The sequence below is a fragment of the Pomacea canaliculata genome, linkage group LG13 (genome assembly GCF_003073045.1).
Source record: "Pomacea canaliculata isolate SZHN2017 linkage group LG13, ASM307304v1, whole genome shotgun sequence".
NCBI classification, from domain to species: domain Eukaryota; kingdom Metazoa; phylum Mollusca; class Gastropoda; order Architaenioglossa; family Ampullariidae; genus Pomacea; species Pomacea canaliculata.
Window position 1 is genome coordinate 11,925,588 of NC_037602.1, and position 15,830 is coordinate 11,941,417.

The window sequence follows — 15,830 nt, forward strand, 5'->3', positions numbered from 1 at the left end:
TTTTATTTTCGGATGTGTTGCATCTTACGTTGCACTTCATGCATGTGACAGTTTTATGACTTGTGTGTTGACAAATGACAGTAATAACATGACAAAGAGTGCAGGGCATCTCAGCTCAATTTTAAACATTGGTGACGTATACTTACGAGTGAACAGTTTAAGTTCTCGGCACGCATGTTGCGGCTCAACAAGTGTCCTATTGCCTGTGATACAGACGAGTGTAAATATGCATTGCACAAATGCTGCGTCTGGTTCATGCACAGCGCCTCCACACCACTAAGGACGGGCTCGACGCTACGGATTCGACTTGTTGCTCAGCAGGTGCATAACGTTCCGCACTGCACCCCTTGGGATGGAATACAGAATTCCCGAGCATGATTGCCTGAATAACCTGTGCATTTCTCCCTCCTTCTCTATCGACTTCATCGTCTGTTGCAACTACGGCTCCAGCATATCAAGTAAGCTTGTTCGTCACGTCACGTAGTCCTCTCTACTCTGACTGTCTTTGACAGCAAGTTGCATACATGCGCTTCTTTTAGCGGCGCGCTTTGCTCATTGGATTTAGCAAATTTTAGAGCGAAAAACTAGTTAAAACCTTAACGAAGGGGAAAAGCTAATAAAATCAGGATTATACTTATATAAAATACTTATTTTATTTTTGTTTAACGCTTACAAACTAGCTGGATTTTATCTTAACCTTTATTGTATCTATTGTTTTCTTTTTCATGGTTTCAATTTTGGCTTGTTATAGATCTTACCTTAGCATTAAGTCGCCGCTATGAAGAAAATGGAGCGGGTAAACCGATTTAAACTTAAGTAGTAATTATCATATATTCTAGTTTTTTTGGTTTATTAATTATTTAATACATCATCGTGCATGCTTCACTCGTAAGTCTTCCCGTGCTGTTTTATGATCGTTCTCCACATTGGAAGAGTTTACCTGATGCATTCATAATTTCCACCTGAGCTATGCATGTCTTTACTTACAGATATGTGAAAGCCGTCGAAAGGCCCGGCGTATCGTTCCGTCCGTAGCGCTCAGTACACATCCTGATGTCCAGGCAGATGACACCACATCGCGCCAAGTATCCTCAATGACTGCAATACTAATGACATTGAACCTGGTGCTGCTACTAACAACCATGCCAATCAGCGCATTTAACATCGTGACGCCTTATTTTAAACCAGTTCTTGACGAATCCTCGGAACAGTATGATCCAAAGGTATAGATCAGCCCCGTCTTTCACCTATAACTGTCTCACTAATGATCCAAACTATATTCATGAATTTTTTCAGTACACTTTAATAAACACCCCGATAGTGCAGGTGAAGTGGAAATTAATTTAAAAACCACGTTTAACGTAATTCTTCAATGTGCTGAATGGTGAAAGCCAAATCTGAGTGAAAAGGGCAAACGACGTGCAAGTTTGGCTTTAATTGACAATTTATGAAGTTGTGATCTACGAAAAGACCTTTAAAATTGCATGTTTTCCCATCTGTGATTACCTTAGTTCTTCGTTATTTAAGAATCATAGTATGTGTTAAAGGTCTGCTCCGTGCAGCGATGTTCAATGATGTACCACAGATAGCAATGTGGATTCAACTCAACCCCAGCCAATGAGCTGAAGTTATACATGGTATACAAAGGTTTAGTACTAAAAAATCAGTTATCGTAACATGAAGGAAAAACCCTTGGAAAAGTGACTAACACGGCATGAATACATTCGACTCTCATCAAAATACGTGGCAAAGATGTCGATAATAAAGAAGACAAAAAACTATACTTATGCACAGGTTAAAGGTGACGTATTTACCTTCTCCCTTGCTCACTTTATTTAAAACAAGTATTTTATCTACATTATTTTGTGTGACTTAACCAGACCATAAATAATGTCTGTAATAGATGATCAAGATATTGTGTCCGTGCTTTCAAACGTTGCTGCTGTCTTGCCTTCATCCACTCCATCAACGTTGTGGTAGTTGTTATTATCGTTGTTGCAGATGTTATCGTCGTCCTCATCGTCGTCGTTATCATTCTTACATTTTCATTCCTTTCTTCTTCTTTGTGGTACTTATACTTAGTCTATAATCATACCTGTGTGCAAAAACACTGACGAGAAAGCATGAAACATATACAGTGATACCTCGGTTCTCGAACGCCTTGACTTTCGACCAAATCGGTATTCGACCAGGAAATTCGAGAAAATTTTGTCTTGGAATCCGAACAAATATTTGGAACTCGAACATCCGAACGTCCGAGATGAGCCGAATGGCGTTCATTCGGCCCCAGCGCGCCTTGCTTGCGTCATCAGTGTGAGTGCAGAGGAGAAAAAAACAGCAAACAATTGACAAATTCTTCGTAAAGAAATCAGACAAGCAACTGCAGAGCAAGATTCTGATTCTCCTCAGCAAAAGATACAGAGAACAGAAACACCGAAGAGCAGTTACCCTCTGTTTTTATTGAAGAGGACTCCCCTTCAAAACAATAACCATCCCCCTCCCCTCCTCCCTCCACATTTATTCCCTCCTGCCATAAAGTTTGGTACAGGTACAGTAAATGAAACACAATTTACTGTACTGTACAGTACATTTTATTTTGTTTTGTTTTGTTTTAATAAATACACTTTTAATTCTTATTTCTTGTTGAGACTCATGTTTTTCTACATATTATATACAAATTAGGCCAGTAAATAGGCATTTTCTGGGGCTTGGAACGAATTAATCCAGTTTCCATTATTTCCTATGGGTTTCATTGCTTCGGTTCTCGAACAATTTGGTTCTCGACCGTCCTCCCGGAACGAATTATGTTCGAGAACCGAGGTATCACTGTACAGAGTTCTCTCTTATCTATCTCTTCGTGCCTCCTTCGTGACATTACCTTGTGGTTTTACAAAAGTCACCAAGTTAATTCAGACATTAAATGCTATTCTAATTAGTTATAAATTTGAACGACTATAATAATTACTTTTTCAGCGAGAAACTTAATTTTTTTCTTTTACTTTTACAGAGAATGTTTGATGTTTTTTTGCGCTATGTTATCTGCAAAGTGTTAAGTTCTGGTGCAGGTCACAGCACAATTCAGACTGGCGTGGGCAATTTTCAACATGCTCATGTACACCAACAACTCAATCAACTTCCTTCTCTACTGTGTGTCTGGAACTCGCTTTCGCGAAGAATTGTCAAACTTGTTTTTACGAAAACGATACAGCCTACCAGTAACACCAACACAAACGTATCAGAGTGCCAGAATACAAGGTTAGTATATTACTAACAATCCTGAAACATAGTTAGTGCCATTACTATATAACTCACATTGATATATTACTAGTGTTACAAAACTATAAATATGACTTAACTCCAAAAAGTCGTTGTAATTACATGTGGTTAGTGTATTGAAAGCCTTGTAAACATTACAGAGACGATGATGTTTGTGACACTGTATCCAGTTACTTGCTTATTACTTCTTACTGTCACCAGTATCTTCTCGCAGTATAATAGCTTACCTGGTATCTAGAATGAGCGAAAGCATCAATCTGGTATGGATCTTTTGAGAAGCTGAGCAACTTTAAAGGTCTGCTAGTGGTGATGCAAAACTTTTTAAACTCACGTGTGATGACAAACCTATTATGGTGCAGTGTACAAGAGCCTCATACGTTTGTGAAGCCTCTTTATCGCAAGTTCTGTTTTTTTTTATTTGTCAAGCTTAAGAGTACCAGGGTCTTTAAGACCTCTGCAAACCTCGAGAAAACAAAAGACACGGTCAAAGCGTCGGGCTGCTCCCTTCTGGTTGGTGGTTGCTGGGAGAGCGGCGACCGTCCATAGAAACGGTCGTACTACAGGACGTTTACATGGTGCGAGAGAACAGTGGTAGACGACAGCTACAACAACCATGGCTGCAACAGCCACAGCTCCAGTTGGAAGCAGAGCAAACTGGCGAGGGGGTTAAATCAAGGGAAGCACACAGTGTCCTCAACAGCGCTTGATGATGTCACAGCCGGAACATGGAAGTGTTCAAGAAATAATAGTGTTCTTGATCCAGAGAAACAGGATAGTTTCTCAAGACCAAAACAACTAACACATTCAAGGAAAGCGAAATATTTCTCAGTGTTCAGAGAACCTGGACATTCTTCCAGATCCATAGAAACAAGATAGTGCTCTTGGCACGCTAAAGATTGCGAAAAACAGAACTAATACTAATAAACAGAAAAAACGGATACTTCTCAATGATCAAGGAGTCAGATAAACAGGATAGCCTGAAGGCAAGAACACACATAGTGCTCTTTAACCTTGGACACTGTACGACCTTTGGCAAAGCAAAGGAACTCTAAGTGACATTATGACAGGCTATATAATTAAAAACGGAAGTAACCTATAAACAAAATTTCTGCTTTGTAACGTGTGTTGCTCTTTGTTTGAGGTGTAATAGAGACTTACTTAACCACAAACCTTGCTAGCATAGGAGCAATTATTGTTGTTCAGCAATGGCTGTTTACGTTTCCTTGTGAAGTTTGTGGTCGACTTTTATTCGAGAAAAAATACGAATGCTGGCGGATATATTCAACTGTGAATTAGCTAAATGACATTGTTAATAGGACAAGTTAGTAGAAAGCGCGCTAGATAGTGTGATATTCAATTACACTAGTTTTATAATTATAAATAGTCTGATAACCAATAACACTAACTATAAAAAGCTTGATATTCTGTTACAGTAGTTTGATATTTCTGGTCAACTTCAGTAGGCTGGCATGATTATTCACTGCCGTTGGTTGTTCAATTTGTTAAAGCTACGTTTTCAAGAACTTCTTCCAAAGGACCATTATGCTCAGCATACTCCTGCTAAAAATGTTTGGATTCAAATTACAAATGATCTTAATTTAAGGTGGTAATGGTATCTAGAGCCAGGAAAAGATGGCCTTTTCTCAATGCAGTTTGGCTGCCCGCTAAATCGCTGTATACCAGTCCTCCGCTGATGACGCACACAATGGTGGAAAGCTTTTGTTGTCAAATGTCAACTTCTCTTGTATTCGAAAATACTCGCCAAAGATGTCACTAAAGACATCGCAGGAACTTCAATCGTTTGATTTCTGTCCCAAAGTTCAGTCCCCAAATCAGCAGACAACATCACAAGTCTATTTCATTTCTGTGGCGATGGGACACATTAGGAATCATTAAAAGTCTGACATTCTTGCCGTAAATAAGTGTCCTAGTCTACAATAGTGTTTGGCATTCAGCTGGTGCCACACCATGCATGAACGACAGCGTGTAGCGTCACTGGAACTTGCGTTCTTCGTCATTACTTTAGACAAAGTCAAGTACACCTATGATGATGATGATGATGTCGATTTGTAATGCGCAGGTATCCATTCCGAAGAATGCTCATTGCGCAGAAAAAAAGAACAAATGAAGAACAAATAAAGTGAACAAATATATAAAACACAAGAAAAAGTAAAAAATATAGACAGAAGTGTTTCTTGGTAGTTTAAGACTGGTTTGAAAGAAACAGATGGGTTTTCAGTCTTTTGCGAAACGTGGTTGGTGAGGTGATGGTGGAGAGTGACGACCTACTCGGCGCGACTGGATAATGTAGTCTAGTGTAGTGACCAAAACGTGTAAGGTGTTTGGTTTATTTCAGATATTTGCAAGGACAGTCAATATACATCTTCACTGCACATTAATATTTACATCTCCTGCAGTCATGACATATGTTGCCAGCAAACTGAGCCTCGTGTTCAGAGGTCAACAGTTACAAACGACATCGTCTGCAATCGCGTAGTGGTTCAAGAAAAAAAAGCTAAGTATTTTTGAAATTAAGTTGTACAGGTTATCATTTGAAACTACTAGTATTAGCAATGTTTTACTTTACTTTCAGAGGCGAAAATAAAATTATCCATTTCTCAGAGGAAATCAACATGCATTTATTGAGGCAGGACTTACTCAACCGGCCCTCCTTAAATCTGGGAGTGGCGGGAAAAGAGTGGCAAAGTTCTTAAGATGTGTTTGTATCTTCACTTCCTCACATTCATGCACAGACTCGCATCCAGAAAATACTTGAAGCAAAGAAAGTCATCAATGAGCAAAGTATACTGGGACAATTATAAAGGAGTTGTAAGCTGCTACGTCATTTATGATGATGTGTTCAGACATTGATGTAACATTCTCCTGATGACGTAAACGCTCTGAATTCTGGATGAAGAATAGCCACTGGTTACAAGTTGTTTCCCCTGTCTGACAGGATTGCCATCTTGGAGCCCCATGGAGGCGTGTGTAGAGGCGTCCACGGGTAAGTATGAGCACGGACTTGTTTTACGTGTGATGTGTGACTAGCGGCGACATATGTTTACGATATCGTCTGTTTTCATCTGTGATTTGTCTCCTCGTGACATTTTACCTGATTACTGACTCACTGACTTCTGTCCCTACACCTAACCCCAAGCTGGACACTTGTAGAGCTGTAGCTAGAAGTTATTTCACCGTTTGCCATCAACATTTTTTCTCGTTCTTTGTCGGTGTGTCATCCGTCTCGCCATGCAATGCTGCTTTCTCTACCGTCACGCGCTACGCACATTAACCGAGCATTGTCCTCGTGGTCTTATTTGGTTTTAAAGAGTTCACTAACTCGACTGTCACAAATATCTGCCAGCACGCTCAACGATTTCCATGTGGAGGTATAATCATCTAATAAAGTGAGAGCTGGATCCTACATGTTCCTAACACGGGAAATGGGTTTTATTCATTTATGAGGCAGTACAGGAAGTTACAGCTCCGCTTGCTGCACTCGTGTCCTGCTTGCATTGGACTGCGACGGCTCAGTGGACGCAACGTTTCTTCTCTACCTGATAATCCCTGTCATCGACAGTAGGACGACGTTAATGCCACTTCTTCTCTACCTGATAATTCTTGTTGTTGACAGTAGGACAACAGTACCACGTCTTCTCTACCTGATAATCCCTGTCGTCGACAGTAGGACGACGTTAATACCACTTCTTCTCTACCTGATAATTCTTGTTGTTGACAGTAGGACAACAGTACCACTTCCTCTCCACCTGATAGGTCCCGTCGTCGACGGTACATAAAGTCAGCATCATTTTTTCAAGACTCTTTCAACAGCCCCGCAATATTCTCTTAACATGAGATTCAACTATCTTTAATAATCTCTCTCCCTCCAAGGGGTAGTGCTATATATATATCTACAGATTCCCATTTCATTGACTTTGTTTGAGCTGTAGCGCCCTCTGTGTCACGTGTCTGATGATAACTTAAATCGAACAACTGTCATCTTTTGTGGAAAGAGCTGGCCTGGCACACCAACAAACCGCCGACATGAAGAGAAGAAAAACATTTGAGCATGCGATATCTTCTCTCTGTGTAGCAAATGAGTGCCCACCTTTTCGGAAGACAACAATTTTTTGTTTTACCTTGGTTGAACTTTAAACAAATTTTCTGGTATGCTTGACGGAGAACTTTAAGCTGGTTTTGTAGTCCAATAATAGTTGTTGATATTAATGTCAAGTTATCAGCCACAAAATAGGAGGAAAAGTTGCAGTTGGTGTGATGATCCATGTGTACCAATGCAGAACCCATGTCTACCTTGTGATAATATGTCTTGGGCTAGAGAATTGATGAGGAGTGAAAAGAGTGTTCGGTTGAGCACACAGCCACAGACCTAGCAAGCATTTTCAAAAATGGGACAACGTCCGACTTCTGTTTCTGACACATGCTTGAACATCTTCATACGTGCTTTTTATTATTCTCCATAACTTACCCTGTATACCTATTTTTGTTAATTCCTGTAGTAATATTGCTCGTTGCACACTATTGTGCGTGTCACGGATCAGTCGTGCTTCCATGTTTTAAAGTTAGTTTAATCCTTCGCTGTCTGTTAATTACAATGATAAATAACATGTATTGATGAGCGAGTGTCAGCGAGGAAAGGGAGATCACTCTAATGAAAGATAGAGAGAAGCAGACGGCACTGGCGGACATGTGAGGACGTTGTGTGTGTGTGTGTTTTTAAAGATAGAAAGGTAGATGTCAGTAATAATACCTTGCCTAGCCAAGGTTTATTGTTCTGTGTGTACGGGCAGTTGTGTTAGAGCCCTTCTGATCGAGGATTAGATCTAGACAAATCCTCGATCGCCTGAGGTAAGACACCCAGCTGTGTGTGGGCGGGTGTACCGTTGACTTCATGTCGCCTAGAAACTGGAAGTGAAGCACTCAACGACTGCTGGTGCGATTATAATTGAGATAATATAATTGGAACTTTTTGTTGCCGAACAGAACTGTGAGAGCCGTGAGTTTCCCATTCATAGATAACGAGAGTTGAGATTAAGATGAAGAGCTAAGTGTGATTGGTCGGAGAAGTGCCCCAAAGATAAACATTGTATGTATCATTAGCTGCGTGTCGCCAATAGTATCCCAAGCCACAATATTAGTAGCCTTACTTAGAGTAAGGATTCCGATAAAACATTGCTGACAAAGGTGTCAACTTTCTGTGTATTCCATACCATCTTCTGTACCACATCTAGTTTCTTTAATTCAGATTGTTTCTTGTCATACTGAATCTTAAATTCTACATGTATGTGTGAAGATTCTATTCTATCACTCATGGTCAAATCTATAATCACATGGGTGAATTCTAGTGAAGCAATACAATAATCTACTACACTGTTTCCTTGCTGCTATGAAGGTAAAAGACCCTGACTGTTCTTTATTACACCATCTATTCAAAATACTTAAATCAAAGCATATACACAGGTCTAAAAACAGTCTACTATAAGCATTTAGCTCTACATCCTTAGATTGTACATCATGGCACAGCATCTCACCTCTCATGTTCTTTCTAGTAGATGTTTCACTCACATAATCCATTTCTATGATTACATACCTTATATTTGCTGTTCTTACATTCATGTGACTGCATAACAAAATATATGGATTATCAAAAGATGACATAAGGTCAGTTAGATATTGCTCTATTTCCTTAATGTTGGCTTTCTGATTCACTACTCTGGTAGTATGGAAGTGCTACAGGTGGTACATATACAAATAAAATTATTATTGTTGATGCATATTCTCATATTCACTGCTTTCTACTAGTTGGTCTCGTTTTTAAAGCCCTCCTCTCGTTTGGGACACTTGGGGGCACGGGTACCTACATTCTCCATGGTGTTGTTTGCTGTCACTTACATGTTTTAGATTTCTGATGGAGATTGGGGTACATTGATATGTTTCCAGTGAGTTATTTGTTGCTGATTTTGGGTCCGCGAAGGTAATATTCAGAAAAGGTTATCCGTCTAGGGAAGTTGTCTCCCCTCTGTTGCGGCATAGTCCCATGGTTGTCTCCCCATGCTTTTTCGTTGTGAGAAATGTAAGAGAGAAGTCTCTGATGTTATTCCCTGCGTGCTTTATTTCTTTGTTGGGTTTTTCCCAGATGCAGGTTTCCTGGGATTCATATGTTGGCACGCCTTTCTTCAATATGAAGTCTGAAATTCTTGGAGTAAAATTTACATCCTTTTTCACACGCTCTAATTTTGCTCTCTGTCTAACGTGAGATAACGTGAAATTTGCCTTCATCAATTCCAGTAGGTTACAAAGAATGTAGAATAATTAGTTGACTACTTCAGGTAAGAACGAAACTTTGAATATTAGGGAATAGTTTTATTTCTTCTTATGTTTAATACAATTTTTATTTAGTTTTAAATGAGCAAAAATTGAGTTCTTTGAAGATCACCTGCAGTAAACGCTTGCCTAATGGATCGTTCTGTTTGATAGTTTGTTGCATAGTAATAAAGGCATCGTTCTGTTACATTTTTTCTCGGAAATTTCCTTTGATAAACCGCAGAGACGTGCGGGAATTCAACGAATGGACCAAATTATTAATCATCATGTCCGTATGTTTGATGAATTTTATGACAACAAACGTGACACTAAAAGAAGTCATTGTTTGATTTGCTTTGCAACGGCTCTGTAGGTGTGTACAGATAAGAACGCGCGCGACTCGTAGACTTTGGCCGTTAAGCTCAGTCATCTTCCTTGTATGTCACACAGTGAGTGTGTGGTGGTGGTGGGGGGGGGTATTTCATCTTCAAAAGTAACCTTGTTAGACTTTTAGGAACATAACATCTCGTTTGATAGTCCTAAAAAGCATTCGTTGATATTAATGATGGCTTTCATATGATACACCGTGTTGCCAAAGATAATAAGGTACTGGTGTAGAGATTATTACTGATGAATGACGAAAATAACAAACATAACTCTCATTTGCTAGAGACCCAAAGACTGGGACCACCATGATGATCGTCATACTGAGAAGCTCACAACTTTACAGAAAGATGGCATTGTTGCCGATCAGTAATTATCCGAAGCTAATCACTAGCTGAAAAGTCGCTTCTACATTCCATAAACAATCAGTCATGGAGAACGCCACTCTCAACGCGTCCACAGAAGTTCCCACGTTACGGCCAAGCGCAGATGACGTCACTTCCGCGCCTGTAGACGAGTCAGTGCAGCTGCTTACGACGACGACCAACCGGCTATGGAGTGTGTTTCCTCCCGTGCTGCTGGCAGTCGGCACGTGTGGTAACGCGTTGTCCATCGCCGTCCTCTCAGGCAGTAGCATGCGGCGCTCCATCGCCGCTCTCTACCTCATCGTGCTGGCCGTCGTCGACACGATGGTGCTGTACACAGGCCTCCTTCGCCAATGGCTGCTTCACCTAATTGAGGTGGACATACGGCAGTTTAGTCCTGTCGCGTGCAAGGTGAGGCTACTTGCTGCCAATAGGACGTGTTCACAAGCCAATACCTTAAAACGCTGTACACTCGTATGCTTATCAACCAGTGTTTCACTACCTTTATAGGCTCTACTTTCTGTAGGTCACTACCTTGCTATGTTGTGGTCAGTAAAATTCTTCAATTTCCAGATGACAGAGTGTTGCAGTTCGGCCATACTGTGCACTCCAACTCACTGACATCGGTGTAGATTCTCTCAGTCTTCAGAGTGAGCATAATCCCATCTAAAAATATTTCATAAAATACTTAACTTTACTGGTAGGAACAGTAAATTAAGTAAATCATGCCTCGATATTTAAAGGGCATCTGTTTTTTTAAATAGGACCATATGTGGGCGATTTGTAATGGATAGCATAAGAAAATTCCTTTGATGCTTACTAGGAAATTTACGCATTTAAGATCCGAGTGAGACGACTGAAATGTAGCTTTACATGCATGTCATATCCACTTTTTCAGTTTCACACGTGGATAGTGTACGCCACGCTTGACATTAGTGTCTGGATCCTAGTGGCCTTCACCTGTGAACGCCTCATTTCCGTTTGCCTTCCTCATGACGTCAAGCGGCATTGCAACGAGCAGACCTCATGTGTCGTCCTGTCTGTCATCGCAGTCGTCCTGATGGCCATCAACTCTCATTTTATCTATGGTCTTGGTATTGAGTACACTACGACGATCGTCACTGTCTCCAATGAACTGGATCACAACAGGTATTCACACAATCTACTGGGCAACTCCTGCCTCTTAAGCCATGAAATGTCAGTGTGACACTAAACGTCTACCTCTCTAATGAAAAGGGAATGGCAGAGGTCACTGTCTCCATTGTCACTGAAAATGTGTGTGTTTATAAATAAATATAGTGTTTGTGTGAGAGAGAGAGAAAGAGAGAAATTATTTCAACATGTAGATGCATGTATATATAGATATTGCTATATATTGCTAGTACAAGTACTATCTGGAACTGCATTTATGTATTGATAAAGTTGTATAGAAGTTAGCACACTAATGCTTAAGACAGGAGGCGTGCACAGTGTACTTGCCCTCGCTAACACAGATCGGAATGGGTGTCTGATTGATTAGAGGGTTGGGGACGGCTAACAGGGAAAGAAGACACCCTCACAACAAAGCTCCTCAGTTAACAACACCTCACTCTCCGAAGACCAAAATGTTACTAAGTGAACGTCACAAGAATGGCTTGAAAAATCCACAGGTTGTCGATCTCCTACCTAAAACCCCATTTTATCTGTACTTCATCTTGCAATATTTTAAACCCTGCTTCTTGCTCTTTCAGAAACATGTTTTCATCTTCTTAAATAGTACTCTTGTTACCACCAAATGGCTCAGTTTGAAGCAAGAAGACTTTTAAATGAACTCCCTTACTATTATTGAAATGTGACTAGTCAGGAGTTGTCTCCTTCAGTCACCTTATGTTCGGGACGTGTGACTCTGCGATGACTTCATTACATGTGACGAGTTATTTTGTGACTTGTGTTGTTGGACCAAATGACAGTAATAACATGACAAGAGTGAAGGGCGTCTCAGCTCAAGTTGTAAACATTGGGTGACGTACTACTTAGTGAACAGTAAAGTTGTCTCATGCAGTGTTGCGGTCACAGTAGTGTGCCTATTGCCTATGAAGCACGAAGTGTAAAGATGCATTGCACAAAATGCTCCTATGGTCACGTGCCAGCAGTCGCTCTCCATCACTACTAATGAGTGGCCTCACGCTCTGATTGCGACTTGTGCTGTCAGTCAGGTGATAACAGTCCCGCACTGCATCCCTTTAGGAAAGGAAGTACGAACACTTCTACAACATGGTGTGGCCCTGGATAGACCTGTGCATCTTCTCCCTCCTTCCTCTATCGCTCATCGTCGTGTGCAACTCGGTCATCATAATCAAAGTAAGCTTGTTCGTCACGTTCACGTAGTCCTCCTGTACTCTGACCTATCTTTGCCAACAAGTTCATACCATGCCCTTTCTTTTAGGGCGGCGCGCATTTCGCTCATCGCATTTAGCAAACTCTTAGAGCGAAGACTATTTAAAACTTTAAAGAAAGAAAGTTAATAAAATCAGGATTCTACTATAAAATTCTGATTTTTTTTTTTTTATTCAAGCTTACAAACTAGTTGGATTTTATCTTAGCCTTTTATTGTTTCTTATTGTTTTCTTTTCTACATTTGGTTTGAATGTTCTCCTGTTATATATCTTACCTTAGTATTAAGGTGGGTAAACTGATTTAAACTTAAGTAGTAATTATCATATATTCTAGTTTGTTTGGTTTATTAGTTAATTGTTTTTAGTACATTATCGTCATGCTTCACTCGTAAGTCTTCCCATGCTGTTTTATCATCATTCTACACATTGGAAGAGTTTACCTGATGCATACTAATTGTGTACCTTAGGCATGCATGATTACTGACAGATATTTGAAAGCCGTCGAAAGGCCCGGCGTATCATTCCGTCCGTAGCGTCCAGTACACATCCTGGTGTCCAGGCAGATGACACCAGATCGCGAAAAGTGTCCTCCATGACTGGAACACTAATGACATTGAACCTGGTGCTGCTGCTAACGACCATGCCAATCAGCGCATTTCTCATCGTGGAGCCTTATTATTCAACTATTTTTGACGAATCCTCGGAGCAGTATGATCCAAAGGTACAGATGCGCCCCCTCTTTCACCTATAATTGTCTCACTAATGATCAAAACTATATTCCTGTATTTTTACAGTACACATTAATAAACACCCCGATAGCGCAGGCGTGTGAAAATTAATGTGAAAACCACGTTCAACGTAATTCTTCAATAAGCTGAATGGTGCAAAAGTATAGATTCATTCGTGAAATATTGATAATAAGTGATTTTGTCAACGATTTTGCTGATTTGGGGAAGAAATATATTATTTGCACTGGTTAGAGTTGTCAACACTAATCTGTTCATACTTCTGTCTAAATGAACTATGGAAATAATAATGAATCCTTGTCAACAGAATGAAAATGAAAAAGGTTGATTAAAACCTTCAACGATAAGAAATTAAGAAAAAGTGATTACGAGACCACGCAAATGAAGCAGAAAAATCTGTCAGAACCTTTCTAAAAGATAAGAGTGTCAGATTTTAAATACTGAGTTTGACAACCAAATCTGAGTGAAAAGGGCAAACAACGTGCAAGTTTGGCTTTAATTGACGATTTATGAAGTTGTGCTCTGCAAAAAGACCTTTAAAATTGCATGTTTATCCATCTGTGATTACTTTAGTTCTTCGTTATTTAAGAATCATAGTATGTGTCAAACAAAGGTCTGCTTCAAAAAAAACTATACTTATGCACAGGTTAAAGGTGACACTCCGTATTTACCCTTTCTCACTTGCTCACTTTATTTAGAACAAATATTTTATCTACATTATTTTGTGTGACTTAACCCGACCATAAATAATGTCTGTAATAGCTGATCAAGATATTGTGTCTGTACTTTGAAACGCTGCTATCTCTCTTTCTCTCTCGTTCCCCGTCTCCAAGGAACTTCTTCGTGCCTTCTTCGTGACATTTGCAAAAATTCACCTAGTTAATCAGAACATTAAATACTATTCTTATTAGTTATAAATTTGAACGACTATAATAATTCCTTTTTCAGTGAGAAACTTTAAGTATTTAGTTGTACAAGTTCTGGTGCAGGTCACAGCACAATTCAAACTGGCGTGGGCCATTGTCAACATGCTCATGTACACCAACAACTCAATCAACTTCCTTCTCTACTGTTTGTCTGGAACTCGCTTTCGCGAAGAATTGTCAAACTTGTTTTTACGAAAACGATACAGACTACCGGCAACACCAACACAAACGTATCAGAGTGCCAGAATACAAGGTTAGTATATTACTAACAATCCTGAAACATAGTTAGTGCCATTACTATATAACTCACATTGATATATTACTAGTATTACAAAACTATAAATATGACTTAACTCCAAAAAGTCGTTGTCATTATATGTGGTTAGTGTATTCAAAGCCTTGTAATTAGTTGTAAACATTACAGAGACGAAGATGTCTGTGACACAGTATCCAGCTACTTGCTTATTACTTCTTACTATCTTCTTACTATCTAGAATCTTCCCGCAGTATAATAGCTTACCTGGTGTCTAGAATGAGTGAATGGATCAAACTAGTATGGATCTTTTGGAAGCTGAGCAACTTTAAAGGTCTGCTAGTGGTGATGCAAAACTTTTTAAACTCACGTGTGATGACAAACCTATTATGGTGCAGTGTACAAGAGCCTCATACGTTTGTGAAGCCTCTTTATCGCAAGTTCTGTTTTTTTTTATTTGTCAAGCTTAAGAGTACCAGGGTCTTTACGATCTCTGCAAACCTCGAGAAAACAAAAGACACGGTCGGAGCGTCGGGCTGCTCCCTTCTGGTGGTGGTTGCTGAGAGAGCGGCGACCGTCCATAGAAACGGTCGTACTACAGGGCGTTTACATGGTGTGAGAGAACAGTGGTAGACGACAGCTACAACAACCGTGGCTACAACAGCCACAGCTCAAGTTGGAAGCAGAGCAAACTGGCGAGGGGGTTAAATCAAGGGAAGCACAGACAGTGTCCTCAACAGCGCTTGATGATGTCACAGCCGGAACATGGAAGTGTTCAAGAAATAATAGTGTTCTTGATCCAGAGAAACAGGATAGTTTCTCAAGACCAAAACAATTAACATATTCAAGGAAAGCGAAATATTTCTCAGTGTTCAGAGAACCTGGACATTCTTCCAGATCCTCAGAAACAAGATAGTGCTCTTGGCACGCTAAAGATTGCGAAAAACAGAACTAATACTAATAAACAGAAAAAAAGTGATTCTTCTCAAGGATCAAGGAGTTAGATAAACAGGATAGCCTGAAGACAAGAACACACATAGTGCTCTTTAACCTTGGACACTGTACGACCTTTGGCAAAGCAAAGGAACTCTAAGTGACATTATGACAGGCTATATAATTAAAAACGGAAGTAACCTATAAACAAAATTTCTGCTTTGTAAGGTGTGTTGCTCTTTGTTTGAGGT

The 15,830-nt window shown here is 39.9% G+C and overlaps 2 protein-coding genes across 4 annotated transcripts in view; both read left to right on the forward strand.

Annotated features, from left to right (window-relative positions):
• Nucleotides 1–4,392, forward strand: part of LOC112554211 (FMRFamide receptor-like) — a 10,346-nt gene extending 5,954 nt beyond the window's left edge. The window contains exons 4-6 of the mRNA XM_025221873.1: nt 990–1,223; nt 3,066–3,255; nt 3,703–4,392. Of these exons, the coding sequence (XP_025077658.1) occupies nt 990–1,223; nt 3,066–3,255; nt 3,703–3,707 (429 nt within the window). The 3' untranslated portion in view covers nt 3,708–4,392. The remainder of the gene's footprint in view (nt 1–989; nt 1,224–3,065; nt 3,256–3,702) is intronic.
• Nucleotides 1–15,830, forward strand: part of LOC112554212 (probable G-protein coupled receptor 139) — a 38,929-nt gene that overhangs the window by 10,506 nt on the left and 12,593 nt on the right. Inside the window, exons 1-3 of one of the 3 annotated variants that reach the window (XM_025221879.1) lie at nt 7,936–7,983; nt 10,268–10,757; nt 11,245–11,495. In XM_025221879.1, coding sequence (XP_025077664.1) covers nt 10,413–10,757; nt 11,245–11,495 — 596 coding nt within the window. In that variant the 5' untranslated portion in view covers nt 7,936–7,983; nt 10,268–10,412. Of the gene's footprint in view, nt 1–7,935; nt 8,025–10,267; nt 10,758–11,244; nt 11,496–15,830 lie in introns of those variants that run through there. The other 2 variants (XM_025221880.1, XM_025221878.1) reach the window with 2 other exon arrangements.